Here is a 16,616-nt window from a genome sequence, read left to right as displayed (position 1 = left end):
TAAGTGTACTCTTGGTTCGTTATCTTTTACATATTTAGATTCTCCATAGTGTTTTTCCTTTTTCCTTGTTTGTGCTTTCAGTGAAGCTCATAAGAAGTGACAGGGACTCTGTTTCTGGCAAGATCAAAAGAAAGGCTCTGTATTTCCTGAAAATTTTCTTGGCCTAAAAAATAAATCTAGTGCAGCAACCAAATCTCAGAGCTGGTAAGCTGCAATATACTATATTTTTATCATTTGGTTTTGATCTTCTTTAAACTGCTTCCCAGTGTCCTCTTTTCAACCTGCTATGATGCATTTTCATTGCAGTTTTAGTAACAATCCTGTGCTTTGTAGGTGGTTAATGGCCATAATTGCACCTCCCCACCTTTTGTGATGTGTCAGCAACTGCCAAAGCTTTATGTTCCAGGAGCATTAATGGCAGGAGCCGCTGGGGGTTTTGGGGGCTGTTCAGGAGTAGTAGTGCAGAGCTGCTCTGAGTCTGTACTGTAGGTACAATCCAACTCTTAGATGGTGCTGCAAAGATTCTGCAGAGTGACAAAGCTGGCACATGCTAACACAAATTGGGCAGATATGCTCCATTGTAGTTGTATGCTGTAGTATTGGTTGGCTAATGGGTGACAATATTGTAGGACTGATTTTGAGGATTGTCACAGAAAAGTATGCCAGAAGTTCTGCTAGATTTAGTATGCCAAATTTTCCTGCATCAAACGGTTGGTTATAATTGGAGTTGTGCGGACCTTAGATATGTTTTATTTCCCTTTTCTGATTTTGACTTGCACATTAAAGATCAGTGATGGTGTAACATTATGACAGTTGTTGAAAAGCCTTGACAGAGTGTTGTATGCTGTTCTTTAAAAAAATTATAAGGAAACATTAACAAAAGCTGTTGTGGTGTTGCAGGTTTGCTCCAGGGGAGATGTAATTCAAGTGAAAGTTCTGGGTGTTTTGGGACTCCTAGATGAAGGAGAGATGGACTGGAAAATAATCGCAATCAATATTGATGATCCTGAAGCCGACAAGTTCAATGGTTGGTGGTTCTATTCTAGCATAGATTGCAGGGATTACATGTACCTGCCTTCTAGGGTTTTTAAACAGGACTCTATTATATATATATATATATATATATATATATATATATATATATATATATATATATATATATATATATATATATATATATATATATAATTTTTTTTTTTTTATACCAGTGAGAAAATAAAGATACTATGGAGCTGATTGAGTAAATGAGAAATTTGTTCTTTAGCCTCTGTTCACATCTAGTATACCATCAGGTTTAGAAAAGCTTGAAAACAGAAATTTTCCCTAAACATGATTACATATTTAAAATTAACGCGCATTGGGTTAAGCAATACCCTTTTTGTTTCACAAAAAAAAAAAAAAATTGTTTTTATTGAAAATCTACAATAAAAGAAAAGAACAAGGCACCAAATGAGAAGGTGACTTCATTTGTACACACATGCAAACAGGTGCGTCGATCCAGAACAGTTACAACATTCCCTGAGTTGAGCATTAAACATTTCTATGTTGAGTCATCTAGGCTCAGTGTATACCCTAGTGGGTCCCAAAAAACACCACAAGATCATTACGTCAGTTAACTGCATTTCCAAGTGGGATGGAATACCTAGGGCGGCCCTCCCATAACCAAAACTCCTTCTGGTAGGTCGGAGTAACTGAGAGGAGGAGATATAGAGAAAAGAGGAAAAATAAAGAAGGGTAGCAGTTGCTAGCCCCCGACTGCCTCAGTAGGCCACAGGTCATAATTAGGTGGAGGTGCCCGTCGGCTATTTATTCCAGGAGTCCCAGGTTTTTTCAAATATTGGCATCTTGTCCTGCAAAATTGCAATAAGGCATTTGATGATTGTGATTTAAGACCTTTTACCCTTCAGGAGGTCAAAAGTTATTGTGGAGGATTTCCATGATCTAGCTATAGGGATTCTCGCTGCCAAAAAAAATAAATGCAATCGGGTGTTGTGTAGGCCTTGGAGCTCCCTCCACTGGGTGGCCAACTAACACTTGTGGGGACTTGGTCAGGTTAAAGTATAACTAAAGGCCAAATCTTTCTTTCCTTTTTTTTTCTTTCTTTTTCTTTTTCTTTTTCTTTTTCTTTTTCTTTTTCTTTTCGAGGCTGAGGTCCTTTAACATCTGCCAGACGATGCTAAAGGTGTTTTGAGTCTGTGGTGGCCAGCGCTCTCCTGTATGCAGTGGCATGCTGGGGAAGCAGGCTTGGGGTGGCCTACACCAACAAACTGATTTATACAAGGCAAGTGATGTTGTATTGGAGTTGGAAGACTTTAACAACTGTGTTGGAGAGGAGATTGTTGTTCAAGGTACTTCAATCTTGGACAACTCCTCCCACCCACTCCACAAACCCTGGTCAGTCTGCAGAGTTCCATCAGTGATAGATTGTTACAGCCACAATGCACCAAAGAGCGACACGGGAAATCATTTTTGCCTGTGGCCATCAAGTTCTACAATTCCTCTCTGTGAGGGCTGGAGGTGAAGATTTAAATCTGGTTTATGATCAGGATTTTTATGTAGTCTTTATAGTATGTTGGTATTATTATTTGGGGTAATGCTAGAGAAAATGATTTACATTGTGGTAGTTTGTTTTTCTGTTATTTTTTTTTAAACTGTTATTTACTCTATGGCATTTTAATTGTATAGATGATTTTTTATTTTTTTTTTTTGGTGCTAATTGCTGTTATTGGTAATTTTGTGTCATTGTGTCTTGTTCTGTTCATTTTTGTGATCTTGTGTTGTCTTTGAGTGTGACTGTGTTACAATAATTTCCTTCTGGTATTAATAAAGTATTCTGATTTCTGATCTTTCAATTAGAACACTAGTTCTGATGACCTGGGGGTCCCCAAAGAATTACCTTTTTTATATTGCAGGAATTTCCTTTCACTTCCTGCTTGGCTAATCCAAATTGAAGAAAAAAAAGTTTTGCCCATAGTTCTACTTTAATACCAGCAAGGAACAAAAATCCAATTGTAGGTATGATGTTTTAAGTAATGAACAGCATATGTTTGCGCAGTGAAGGGGTACAAAAGTGTTTAACAAAAGCACAATGAATACCCAGCCATTACAACAAGATGTGAAAACAGAGGCAGGTTGCAAATCTTGTCAATTATGGCTCTGCAAAGTATGGAGAATGTCTGTCTGTCTGTCTGCCTATCTTGGCGTATAGGATCAACATGGACAATGCCCCTTTTTTAGACGTTTCACAGGACAGGGGTCTCCTCCTTCCGTTATAAGGGAGGGTTTCTTACAATTTTAAAAGGTGCCTAGCCAAAGGTGCCAATGTTGCTATTTCTTCCTATAGCAGTCCAAAGAAGCTACTGTTTTTATTGCTTGGTACTGTGAGGTTATGTTTCAATGAGTATTTAGAAATTACTGCGCACACACCAGGCAATTTAGCCTTACTGTGTGTGTGTGTGTGTATGTATATATGTGTGTGTGTGTGTGTGTGTGTGTGTATATATATATATATATATATATATATATATATATATATATATATATATATATATATATATATATATATATATATATATATATATATATATATATATATATATATAATGTGTATATATGAAATATATGAAATATATGATATTTCAGTTTTTTAATAAATCTGCAAAAATGTCAACAATTCTGTGTTTTTCTGTCAATATGGGGTGCTGTGTGTACATTAATGAGAAAAAAATTAACTAAATGATTTTAGCAAATGGCTGCAATATTACAAAGAGTGAAATTTTAAGGGGATCTGAATACTTTCCGTCCCGTGTGTGTGTGTGTATGGATGTATGTATATGTTTTATAAGACAGAATGCCCAGTCTGGACAGCATGACTTGAGACACCACATAAATAGGAGGATATTTTTTCTTACTTTCTTTACTCTTGTCATATTGGAACATGTAGAAGAAGATTGGAATTAAGGGGAAGGTCTCCTTTAAATATATGTAGTACGTGTCTACTATATACACATTTCCTGTGATGTATCCCTTTAAAGACCATGCAATTACCTGTTTATCTGCCACAGATGCACTCTGTTCTAATGTCTTGGTTGACAAAACCGTGCATTCCTGGACTGCACTAGCAATAAATGCATAAATGCCCAGTTGTCTCTTATTTAAAGTTTATATAAACCAGGAATTTAATGTAATGTATTGCAGCTTGTCCTTTTAAATGTGGTTGCTGTGTTGCATAAGTTTTATTTATTTTTTGTTCAGATTAAAGCAGAATTAAACCCAAAAGCAAGCCTTTATTATATTGCAGCTTACCAATTCTTAGCTGCGATGGTTGTATTAGTTTTCTATTTTAGGCTTTCTGTCCATTATTTTTATCTGGTGATCCAGGCAATAAGGCAGTTTTTACAAAACCAAGCTCTCCTTCAAATGTATAATATTAGAGTGTTGAGACCAACTATTTACCACTGACGGGTGCTTAGAATGATGACCTTTTTATTCATGTAAATCCTTTATCTCCCCCCCTTCACTCTGAGCAGAGCAATGTGGCTGTCAGTCAGCAGCTCTCTGCTCTCCCCTCCAGTGCTCACTGGAGTGCTGGGCTGTGGAGGAAGTGAGAGGGGCTGGCTCAGGCTCTCAGCGGATCGCTGAGCCAGGTGCCGGTCCAGTCCTTAGTCTGAACCTGCTGAGTGACGTCGACGACAGCGGGCTGAAACAGGACACAGGAGTGCCCTCTTGTGATCCATAGGAAAAGTATGGCCAAAAAAAGGCTTTGGCTATACTTTAACTTCTTTCCCATGTTGGGTAATTTTGTTTCTGTCCAAAATTTGTGCATGCTCTAGTCCCATTTCTCCTGTTCTTAGATCAACCTAATTTTAAGACTTGTTAAGACAAGCATTTGTATCCTGCATCTATAGAAATCTCCTTTGCTCAAATCCTTTCCTGTGATAAGTCTATGTAAATTTAATTTAGAAATTTTGAGTTTTAAGTGAGAAGGGTTATTTTAAAAACGCAAGCTTTTAGAACTCATTGGAATCCTTCCTCGGGCTTTAAACAATTCTCAAAATTGGTTCCTAAAATCTGATTTATACTCAGAATATCAAAGAGAAACGCAACACAACACAATACAAACGTTATGACCATATAATTATTTTTCCTGAAACACTTGAGAATTAATGGCTATTGTAAAATTTTAGTTGCTCTATAATTATTTGGTTAATGGAATCATTTTCAGAATTAGAACTGAACTGGTTGTAAAAGCTTGCTTAGAAAGGTGGCTCATAAAGGCCATCACAAACTTCAAACTTTCTTCACTGATGGCTAACACAGAACAAGAGTGTGCTACTGTATTCAATTAAACAAAAACTCTTGTCTATAGACTCCTCATCATGCATTATTATATATTATTATTTTTTTTTTTTTGTCATTGAGACACTTTGCTAATCCCAAAATAATACTCAGTTTGGGTGTAATATTTCCACCTCTGTCTGTTTTTGTACTGAAGAATAACTTAAAAAATGTGATGCTGGCTGTTTCCAACTTGCTTGTGGGCACGTGAAGCCCACAAGGATTGATTTCCTGGATGAGGTGAATACTGTTCATTCACAGCTTGTTCACAAGCATGATCATTGTTTCCGCACTGAATCTTGGGAAGCCTGACACTAAGCTCCCAGGAGACAGTGCGGCACCGGGGAAAGGCAATAAACACGCCTACTCCCATGGGAGGAGAGACAGGAAGTGCCACAATAAAGTACAATATAAAGGTAATTACAGCGCTAAAAAAAAATTTTCGTGCGCCATTTGAACATCTATGCAATTAACTGAAGGGGGTTAGATTTAGTTAAAAATTTGAGTGCAACCCCGCTTTAAATGGTCGATTATAATTAGAAGTAATTTTACGATTTGTAATGCTTTTGTTTTCCAAAGTAACCCTCACTCGCAAGTCTACCCTCGAGGATGATATGCATCTGTTAAACTTCTAAGAAAATAGAAAACTGGTATACTTGGGGGAATATCCCCTATTTTGCAAAGTCTTTACACCAAATGAAAGCTAGAAGGATGGACAGGAAAATTTTAACTTTATCACCTTGAATTGGAAATTAAAGTCCTTTTTTAAAAGCATCCTGAATATTTTTTTTTTTTTAATCTTCACATCTAGTGAGGGTCTTTAATATTAAATATATATGCACCAAATTGTCATTCGACTGGATGTGTGTTGTAATTCCTCTGATTTTGATTGTCAACTAATTGACTGACTGTATTTATTTATTTATTTTATTTTTGAGGCAGAAAAATGGGCAATTAAAACTTGGGGTCTGTATCAAGAATTTAAGCTTCTGAATCAAAACACTAATCATTCTATGTAAACACTATTCTATCTAAATTCCTACCTACAAACTGATTTTTGTTGATGGAAGAACTTGCACTCTGCTCCATCGAAGGGTTTTATGTACTCTGTTCGAACAGCGCAATAAGTATGGGAGAAAAGGGGACCCTTAAAGTTTAATAGTATTAAGGATTAGGGTTGCCCAAATATGTTAAAAATTATTCAATTGTATTTATGCATGTATAAAAAAAAATTAAAATGAACATTTTAATAGAGCACTCTAGCCAGGGCACATAAAGATATAAATATATACTGTATATTACATGGTACGGTCATCAAAGAGTAGAACAGTCAATTGTATCATCCCCACTTGAGGTGTATTAAATAGGGTGTTGATTTCTTGCAACTTCAACGTGTTTCACAGGACAAAAGCCCTGAAAGCAAAAGATACACCTGAAAATGTAAGAAATGCAACAGTTAATTCAGTAAGGTTTCTATAAATCAATATTTCCTAACACCGTAGTACTGTTCCATACCAGTTGTGGATACTGACTATTACACATAAAAACCATAGAGAAAGACAGCCTGCAATGGATGACCACAATGGAGAGAAAGCCGCTGTCTTCCTCACAGCAGAAGAAGCCAGTGTCCTTCAGCAGTCCAGTATATAGACTGAAAAGTATTACAGGCGTTCCCTGGGTTACAAACAAGATAGGGCCTGCAGGTTTGTTCTTAAGCTGAATTTGTAAGTCGGAACAGGTACATTTTTTAAGTGTAGCTCCAGCCTAAAGAATAATTAAGATTTTTGGATAGCATAGGGAAGGGTTAACAAAACTAACATTTGTTTTGCTGTCCTGTGCCCCTGTTTAGAATATTTCACCTCACTTTCTGTCCCAAATTCAATTGGATTTTGAAAATTTTAGGGGACCGCCTGTATAGAAATAAACCATTGTATGTTCTATACCCATAGAATGAAAAAAAGGAGGGCACTTAAACTAGGCTTAACATAGAATCTATTGCAGTGATGGCGATCCTTGGCACCCCAGATGTTTTGGAACTACATTTCCCATGATGCTCATGCACTCTGCAGTGTAGTTGAGCATCATGGGGAATGTAGTTCCAAAACATCTGGGATTCGCCATCACTGATCTATTGTATAAGCAGATGGAACTGTATAAAGGGTAAGGGCCCACTGTAATACCGACTACACCCCTACTTCCCATTCGGAAAATTGAAAATGTTGGACCCTAAACATTAGTGTACATGTGTGGTGTGTTTTTTTTTTTTTTTTTTTTTTTTTTTTTTTTCTGTTCACACAGCCAATTTTTATCCAAAAAAAAAATCTTCCTTTTTTTTTTCATAAGGCATGTATGGTGGTTGTAAGATAAGAAATTAAAGGGTCTCAAACTATGTGCCTGTGGCACATGGGTATTTGTCTCAATAGCTTTGTTAGACCATGAATATCATTGTTTCAAACATTTTTCAATTTACAGGGCCATAGTAAAGTTGTAGGTGCACATCTCGGTCTTGGTGAGCTATGTACAGAAGTCCTGGATTATAAAATGGGTGCAACTGTGAACCTATGGATTACTCTTGTAGGAAAATGCAAAAAGTCAAAATTTTAAAGTATATGTAAAGCCTAACAAACTTCTGCTATATGCTCCCTTGTAGACTTTTTAAGTGTTCTGTTCTATATGAATGAAAACTGATCCTGGCACATTGCTGTTGGGTCCTGTGCACTTTGTAGGCTTATTTGCCCCTGATCAGCACAGATTTGGCCAGCTCTCACAATGACCTAAAAAATAGTTGAGTTAAATGCCTATCTATACCCAGAAGTATATGGTATTTTGCTTCGATTCTCAGTGCTGAACAGAGTGGCAAGGGAGCAAAGGAAAGGTTGGCATTCAATGCAGGGGAAGGTTAAAGCAAACACAAACAAATACTGTAGCTGCTGATCTTTAATAAAAGAACACTTGCCTGTCCAGGGGTCCAGTGCTGTCCTAGCCAGAACTGGTTCTTCGCTCTTCTCGCCATTTTTAAATTTGTGCTCCAGTGGTAATCAGTGGAATGTGTTAGGTTTTCTTTTCTTGCTATTGGTTTTTTATTTGCTGCTGGAGTATAGTGATGGAGAATGTGGCAAAGAGATGTTTTGCTCTGTAAATTTGATTGTATAGCACAGGGGTCTTCAAACTACGGCCCTCCAGTTGTTCAGGAACTACAATTCCCATCATGCCTAGTCAGGTCTGTGAATGTCAGAGTTTTACAATGCCTCATGGGATGTGTAGTTCTGCGACAGCTGGAGGGCCGTAGTTTGAGGATCCCTGGTATAGCATGTCATGCCTAGGCGTTTATGTATTCTGGTCATCTTACTCTTTTTTGGCTTTTCGCAGATATTGAAGATGTAAGGAAGCACAAGCCTGGTTATCTTGAGGCTACTGTTGATTGGCTGAAATCCTATAAAGTCCCAGATGGCAAACCAGAAAACCAGTTTGGCTTTAATGGAGAGTTTAAAAACCAAGTAAGGCCAAATATATATACTAAAAATGTTAAATAGAACCAAAGGTTTTCTTATTCTCAAATATAATTCTATCTGCATGTATAATGGCTTTTAAGTATGATTATAGAATGGTGGAGCAATTCCAGGCTAAGGTTGCTACTTTCCATTTATTACATAGTAGGTAAGGTTGAATAAAGACCATAGTCCATCCAGTTCAACCTGTGTATGTGTGTCAGTGTTGATAATCATTTCCCATATCCCTGTATGTTGTGTTCATTAAGATGCACATCCAAGAGGCTTTTACAAATATCCATACTCCCCGCTGACACCACCAATTGTGGGAGAGTTCTACGTCCTTATCGCCCTGACAGTGAACACCCCCCCCCCCCCCCCCCTACGCAGCTAAGATTAAACCGCTTCTCCAGTCTCATTTGTGTGGCCCTGTGTCCTTTTATGCTCCCTGAGACTGAATACTTTTTTCCTACGCTGGGATCACCATTGAGGTATCTGTATATTGCCATCATGTCTCCTCTCAAGCGTCTCTTCTCCAGGGAGAATACATTTAGTGCTTGTAGTCGTTCCTCTTAATTGAGGTCCTCTAGTCCCCTTATTATTTTTGTTGCCCTTCCCTGGACACGCTCCAGCACATCCTTCCTGAGGACTGGTGACCAGAACTGGACTCAATACTCCAGATGTGGCCTAACCAGAGTTTTTTAAAGTGGCAAAGTATTCTGCCAGCTGAGGCCCACGGGGGATGGGGGACATGTGCGGCCAATATACTGTAGTGCAAAGTGAAATTTATGAAAAGCTGTGGCCAAGAACAGACTTGGATAACTGGAAGTATACATTCATTTTCCATTGTTGAGCTTATCTTATTTCACACTTCGAATCATCTGGTCCTTATGAACTGCTGCTTTCTTGTTTTCAGAAGGTTTGCTGTGGAGTATTGCATTTGATGTGAAATGTGCTATACTGTGTGATAATTGATTGCACTGAAACTTACAGGGAGCTTAGAATATAGATGCCATAAGTAATTGTATGTGTTTTATAATTGCGGTAGGAAGGTATGGTAACCCTCATCAGCAGCATGTGACCTTGGTTAATTATAGCGCACATCTTACTTTCTGCTTTTCAGATGTTCCAAGATATAGGAAGCAACTAAATTTTCTCTCCTCATAGTTTATCTTATGCATTAAAAATATTAGTGCCTGAACAGATGGATCTGATGCACAATTTGTATTTATTTTTTTTTGCTAGACTGCCATGGTTCTTTTGGTTTATATACTTTGAACTTGTTGGGTTAATTTCAAACTAAAGTTACCCGTAATGTGCAAGCACATTGTGGTCCCTAAAAGTATCTGTCTTCAAAGTCCTTTATTCTGCAGTGGATTTGTGATCCTAGGTACGGGCTGTATATGGGGCTGTGACTTCTTTCAAAGGCAAGATTAAGACTTTTCCCTTGTCCATTCTATGTCAGAGCGCCTACTGGCCACTGAGGTTCTGCTGTTGGGTGGTAGAAGGTAGCGTAAATGGGATGGGTAATGTCCTCTTGGATAGTAGTATAAAACTGCCTTTCTTAACTGGTGTTAACTTAAGTGCAGAATCCAGGGTTGTCATTTTTCATCCTGACTATTTGGGTCACTGGACCAAGCACACAGCAGACTAAGTCTAGGAACCTAAATTTCCATCCTGCATACTTTGTAACTAGTAATTAATTTGTAGGTAGTGAAGTCAGAATTCAGGATGCCCTTGGAGCCAGCACTTTTTTCAAAACAAAAAGGCAATGGCAGTTTAAATACATCTGTCTTCAGTTTTTCTATCTATTGAGTTGATTCTGACAAATCAAATAACCTTTTCTTGACTTTTAGCACAATTCCATGGTATAGGTATAAAAAAAATATATGCAATTCTCTTTATTTTTATATATATTTTGTATTCTGGCTAGTTCTTAAACTTTTTTTTTTTTAATTGCTGGCAATGGCCATAGTACTGATGCCTTGTGTTCTTTCTTCTTTCTTTTTTTTTTTTTTTTTTTTTCTTCTTTTTCTTTTTTTTTCTCTTTTTCTTTTTCCTTCACAATTCTTGTAGGAATTTGCAATGGAGGTCATCAAAGTTACTCATGACTTTTGGAAAGACATGGTCCACAAAAGATCAGAATGTGGTGAGATACAATGGTATGTGTTCTGCAGATATTCTTGAAAAAAGTGTGTTCCCCTCCCTTTTTAATGGGCTGATTTGTATCTCTTTGGTAATGCACACTTCGGCCTCATGTATACTGGCCTACATTTATTGCGCAATTTTGATGAATTTTGTGTTTTCTCGCGGCCGTCGGTCAAAATGCTCCTATCCTGAACGTGATTCTTCTGGCGTCAGAGGGAGGTCGAATGCGGCAGCTCCTAAACCCTGCTAAAAGCTTATGAGTACATTGACACCTAGGCTTTTATGGAGTTGAGTTTAGTAGCTTTGGCAAAAAAAAACTCCAGAACAAAAGCTCCCAAACTCAAATTTAGGGGCTGCTAGTGTACATAGCTTTATAGCCTGAATGAGCCATTGTTTGTTATCCGCTTCAGCCCCGGACCATTTGGCTGGCCAGAGCACTTTTTGCGAGTCGGCACTGCATCGCTTTAACTGACAAATGCGCGGTCGTACGACGTGGCTCCCAAACAAAATCAATGTCCTTTTTTTTTCCCCAGAAATAGAGCTTTCTTTTGGTGGTATTTGGTCACCTCTGCGGTTTTTATATTGATTTGTTTGTGCAAAAGTTATAGCGTCTACAAAATAGAGGATAGTTTTATGGCATTTTTATTAATATTTTTTTTTTTTTACTAGTAATGGCAGCGATCAGCTTTTTTTTTTTATTTATTTTTTTTTTTATCGTGACTGTGACGACATGGCGGACACGTTGGACAATTTTGACACATTTTTGGGACCATTGGCATTAATACAGCGATCAGTGCGATTAAAAATGCATTGATTACTGTAAAAATGTCACTGGCAGTGAAGGGGTTAACACTAGGGGGCAGTGAAGGGGTTAATGTGTGTCCTAGGAAGTGTTCTAACTGAAGGGGGATGTGGACTGTGCAGGGAAACTAACAGATCCTCTGTTCAAAGAGGATCTGTCAGTTCTCCCCTCAGAGAACCGGAAACTGTATGTTTACATACACACAGCTCCCCGGTTCTCCGTGTGCCCCGAGCGATCGCGGGAGCCCGGCGCTGCTTGAGACTGCTGGGCACTCGCATCGGCTCGGGGGGGCGAGCGAGGGGTGCACGCCTCCGGTGGCATGCACACGCCCCCTAGTGGCCACAGGGTGAAGCGATGTTGCGTAGCGTCGTTTCGCCCAGCCGTGCCATTCTGCTGCAGTACAACTGCGGCGGCTGGTCGGCGTGTGGTTAAAGTGTGTTTCCACTTTTGTAGTCAAACAAACATCTATTTTTTTTTTTTTTTTTTTTTTTTGATGTTTCTGAAGAGAATGTGCCATGGCTGACTGCAAACATTTCTGAGCTATCTCCGAGTGATCTGTCCCAATAGCGGAGCTGGAGACTGGCTGAGTCCAGTTCTCATTAAAATACAATGGAGAAGCTCAGCCCCTAATCCTTTTTAACCTTTTAAGACTGTGTTCAAATCTAGTACAGCTATTTGAGATATTTTGTCGCTGGCCAGAGTACATTATGGTAAACACAGCTACACAGTTCCCCTCATAACAAAGGGCGCTAAATTGAATTTTTCCTTGTTGAAAGTTCCAGAAAAGCGCATCTAAAAGGCGCAAGTTGCAATTTTTAAAATATTTTGAAGTTTTAGTATGTGAATCGGGACATGTACCGAATATAAAATGGGTATTGTCCAAATTTTAGCAGCAGGAATGGAAATACCCTTTTAAGATTTTATTCACAAAACATTGTATCTTTGTATAAGGCTTGAGTAAAGTCCATATTTTCAGTATATTTTGAATTATTTAGACCAAGAAGTCTGAAACAAGAAACTGACTTGTCTTTCTGCATTTTCTTGGTAGTTGGTTAATGCTAACAAATTACAGGAATAAAATGGTTAAAAGATTTGGTTTTCTTAAAACGTTTTGGGTTTAACCACTAGCCGACCAGCCGCCCCAGTTATACTGTGGCAGGTTGGCACGGCTGCGCAAATCACCGTAGCTGTACGTTCCTTTGAGAGCAGGCGTGCGATGACTGCCGGGCACCCGCGATCGCTCGTGACAGAGCGAGAACCGGGATGTGTATGTAAATGGGGGAGAGGAGACACAATTTTTTTTTTTTTTTTTTTTTTTACCAGAAATATGTAGAACACATATCAGCGTAACTGAGGGATTTTTTTTTAAATTGGGGACATTTATTTTAGCAAAAACTACAAACGATATTGTTTTTTCGAAATTGTCACTTTGTTTTTTTTCTTTATAGCGCAAAAAACAAAAACCGCAGAGGCGATCAAATACCACCAAAAGAAAGCTCTATTTGTGGGGAAAAAAGGACATAAATTTTGTTTGGGTACAACGTTGCACGTCTGCGCAATTGTCAGTTAAAGCGACGCAGTGCCATATCACAAAAAATGGACTGGTCGGGAAGGGGACAGATCCTTCCGGGGGTGAAGTGGTTAATTGTTGGCTCAGTCTCAGTTTTTTAGTAGATGGATTTTTAGAACTTATAATTTCATTATTTGTTTGTTTTTTATTTTTTCCAGTAAAAATGTTTTGATTGAAGAGAGCCCTTTCTGCTGTAATGAAAAAGAAGCTACAGCAATAGTGCATTCTGTAAGTGTTATATCAACTTTTATACTCTTCAAATTAACACGCAAACCTTTTGTAGTGAATGTAATGCTAAAGCGTATTTCTCTGATGCAGTCATTTATCAAAGTATACGATTTTGCTATAAAGTGGAACTCTAGCCCATTTGTTTCTGTTTTTAGATGGGATACAGAAAAGTTAACTTGCTGTGTTTCCATAGTTGATATTTCTCCTTCTGTCCTAGTGACAATGTTTTATGTGGCACAGTGAGGTAGGGCAAATCTCTCTTGAATAGAGGCACAAAACCCAGAAAAGCTTTTGTTTTTTTAAATTAACACGGTTGAGGGCTGTGGCTTTAGTCTGCTTTTATTGCTGTGTCCCTATTTCACAAAGTTTGAGGAAAATGTCCCAAAGATGGGTGCAAACCTTCCAGAAGATCTGACTCTTACCCATGCCACTAAATAATAAAACTTTTAGACGGGGTTATAACTTAAGTAGGTACCATCACCCATGCAGAGCAAAGTAATAGTGTGTCTGTAAGGACCATACTTGACCTTCATATATAGTATTTTAGCTCACTAGTGATCACTCGCCCTCACTTACCAGCTTGCATTTGAATGAGCAGTGCTGGCAAGCCAGGAAGTAGCGTCACGGGATCACTGGTTACAAGAGTATATTGGGGTCAGCATTGCCCCTATATAGGAAAAGGTAACAGTGTTTTTTTTTTTATAGGGTTATATCAGCTTTGTCACTAATCACCCTCACTGAAAATCAGAGCAGTACACCAAACCTTCCTTCAGTCAATGCTCTCTTCTTCACTGCATTCCCCTACCACTCCTTTCACCTGCTGGTGCCCTTGGCTATACTTGAAGAGTAAGTGACCCATTGCCCCTTCTCCCTTGATGCATTTCTTTGTCGGTTGTCAGGCCCATACATTGTCACACTGAGGTTGGGGAAAGGGGCAATAGCAGTCTGCATGGGTAGATCAAACTAGAAGGCTGAAGTGGGATAGTGAGAAGCACTCAATCTCTTTTAGGCTTGCTCTTCTGAGACTCATGGGCTTTGAGCACCACCACCAAGATTTCTGTGGGCATCATGTCTTGCATTTTGAAAACCATTGCTGCCCAAGTGCAGTATGCACACAAAAAGCTATTTAAAAAAAAAAAACATTGATGCAGTTCAAGAAAGCAGAGCAACTTTGTGGTTCTGTTAACACACCAGAGATTTTTAAATAAAGCCTATATTCTTTGATATTATTTAATGATTGTATTATTTATACAGGCTGCATCTCCAGGAGAATCGGTTCCAGTCTCTTCTGAAGGTAGATACATATTTACATATTGAAACCTGAAAATGAAATATTTCTATAGTAAATTTTAAATGTTTGCAAAGTCAGAACAGTAGCAGCTGAACTTTAATATGTAACTAAGAGAATTACTGAGTTTGCACATCGTTCCCTTCCTATTAAAATTGGCCCAAGTATGCAAGCATGAATTAAAGCTGACTATACTGTAGTCATTTTTCAAACATTTACATTCTGCTCTCCTGAACTACACCTTGATCATGCTAACTCTTGCTCGCAAACTGATTTCTTAGTGGTGGCTATCCCCTAACCCCTAACCCCTAACTTTTCTAAAATGGAAAAAAGCTGTTAATGTTATCAGGGACTAACTTATTAACACAGGAGTTATCCAAAAAGAAGTAAAAATAAAATTGTCCCCAATCTTTAATATCAAAATCTCCCTGTCGTAATTTTCTGTTTTTGTTCTACCTGGTAGCTCCTGTTGTGCTCTCCTTAATAATATAATGTAAAAAAAAACTGTTGGGCTAATGAAAAACCTGATGGTGGTTACAGCAGGTGTACCAAAGTATACCCAGGAACTTGAGCACTCTCACCAAAAGAAGTCAGAGTGTCTATTATGGTAATACTCCAGGAGCCACCAAAAATTTAAAAATTCATTTTGGGCATCCAGACCCTTTTGAGTACCATTTTATTCATCCATTGCAATAATATAGACAAGTTTTGTTAAACATGTGATGTCCCTTTTTTATATAATGTTCTTTTCTGCTAGAAGTTTGTATAATTCTGTTAATCATTGTGGTGATATTCATGTGTGGTGTTTTGGTTTTCTTTTGAGACAGAAATGGTAAAGATATTTTCTCTTTTTATTAATGTGGATGTCCTTCTCTTACAGTTGATGTCTGGCATTTCCTCAGGAAGTAACTCAAATAATTAAAATTTTTTTGAAGAAAATCGATCGTATATCTTTATGTGTGTGTGTGTGTGTGTGTGTATGTATATGTATATATATATATATGTATATATGTATATGTGTATATATATATATATGTATATATATATATATGTATATGTTTTACTACCACTTAATGGAATTTGATGACCTTGTGTAAATAAACACATTTTTTTCGTTTTAGTAGTCTCTTTATCCACTTGATCATTTATTATGCACTCTTGTGCATTTAAAGGTATAAAGTGCTTGTGAAGCAACTGCACTTGCAAGGTGCGTAGTATATTTGCCTTTAGTAAATTCACCCCAGTGTCAGCTGCCAAGTCCATATTCAGAACCTCTAAGGCCTATTTAAACCTTTGTAATGCACCTCTTTAATGATTGGTATATTGCACATTACCATGTTTCATGAAGACCGTTTCTCAAACTCGTTGATTTTTTAATTGGCTGCCCAAAAACAAGACCTGCAACATTTTTAACGCACTGCACTACAATGAACAGCTAGTGCAGCATAGGTTTATTGGCACTTGCTTTATCCATGCATTGAGATGCCATTGCACAAAAAGTAAAATGTACATATCGTTACCAAGGGTCTTTATGGAGCTCTAAAGGATTTCTTTACCCAGAGCAGACTGCTTTTGCTAATTCTTGGGCCTGGTTCACATATTTAGATTTCAGAAACAATGTACATTTTACTGCGTTTTTACAAAAACATACCTAAACAAACATATACAGCCCAGAGGTGTATTGCAGCACCAAGGCACAACAGACCTATGTTTTATTGCACCACGATGCACAAATGTGAAATGTATGCTAGGATA

At 38.0% G+C, this 16,616-nt stretch overlaps 1 protein-coding gene across 1 annotated transcript in view; it reads left to right on the top strand.

The window, feature by feature from the left end:
- PPA2 (inorganic pyrophosphatase 2) overlaps positions 1–15,981 on the top strand; it is a 48,745-nt gene extending 32,764 nt beyond the window's left edge. The window contains exons 7-12 of the mRNA XM_073601846.1: positions 901–1,027; positions 8,707–8,834; positions 10,902–10,987; positions 13,504–13,573; positions 14,828–14,867; positions 15,742–15,981. Coding sequence (XP_073457947.1) covers positions 901–1,027; positions 8,707–8,834; positions 10,902–10,987; positions 13,504–13,573; positions 14,828–14,867; positions 15,742–15,770 — 480 coding nt within the window. The 3' untranslated portion in view covers positions 15,771–15,981. The remainder of the gene's footprint in view (positions 1–900; positions 1,028–8,706; positions 8,835–10,901; positions 10,988–13,503; positions 13,574–14,827; positions 14,868–15,741) is intronic.
- Positions 15,982–16,616: the final 635 nt, after the last annotated feature.

The sequence above is a fragment of the Aquarana catesbeiana genome, linkage group LG01, assembly GCF_042186555.1.
Source record: "Aquarana catesbeiana isolate 2022-GZ linkage group LG01, ASM4218655v1, whole genome shotgun sequence".
In the NCBI taxonomy this organism is placed as follows: Eukaryota; Metazoa; Chordata; class Amphibia; order Anura; family Ranidae; genus Aquarana; species Aquarana catesbeiana.
The sequence above is the reverse complement of the archived record's forward strand: the minus strand, read 5'-3'. Positions and strand labels throughout refer to the sequence as shown.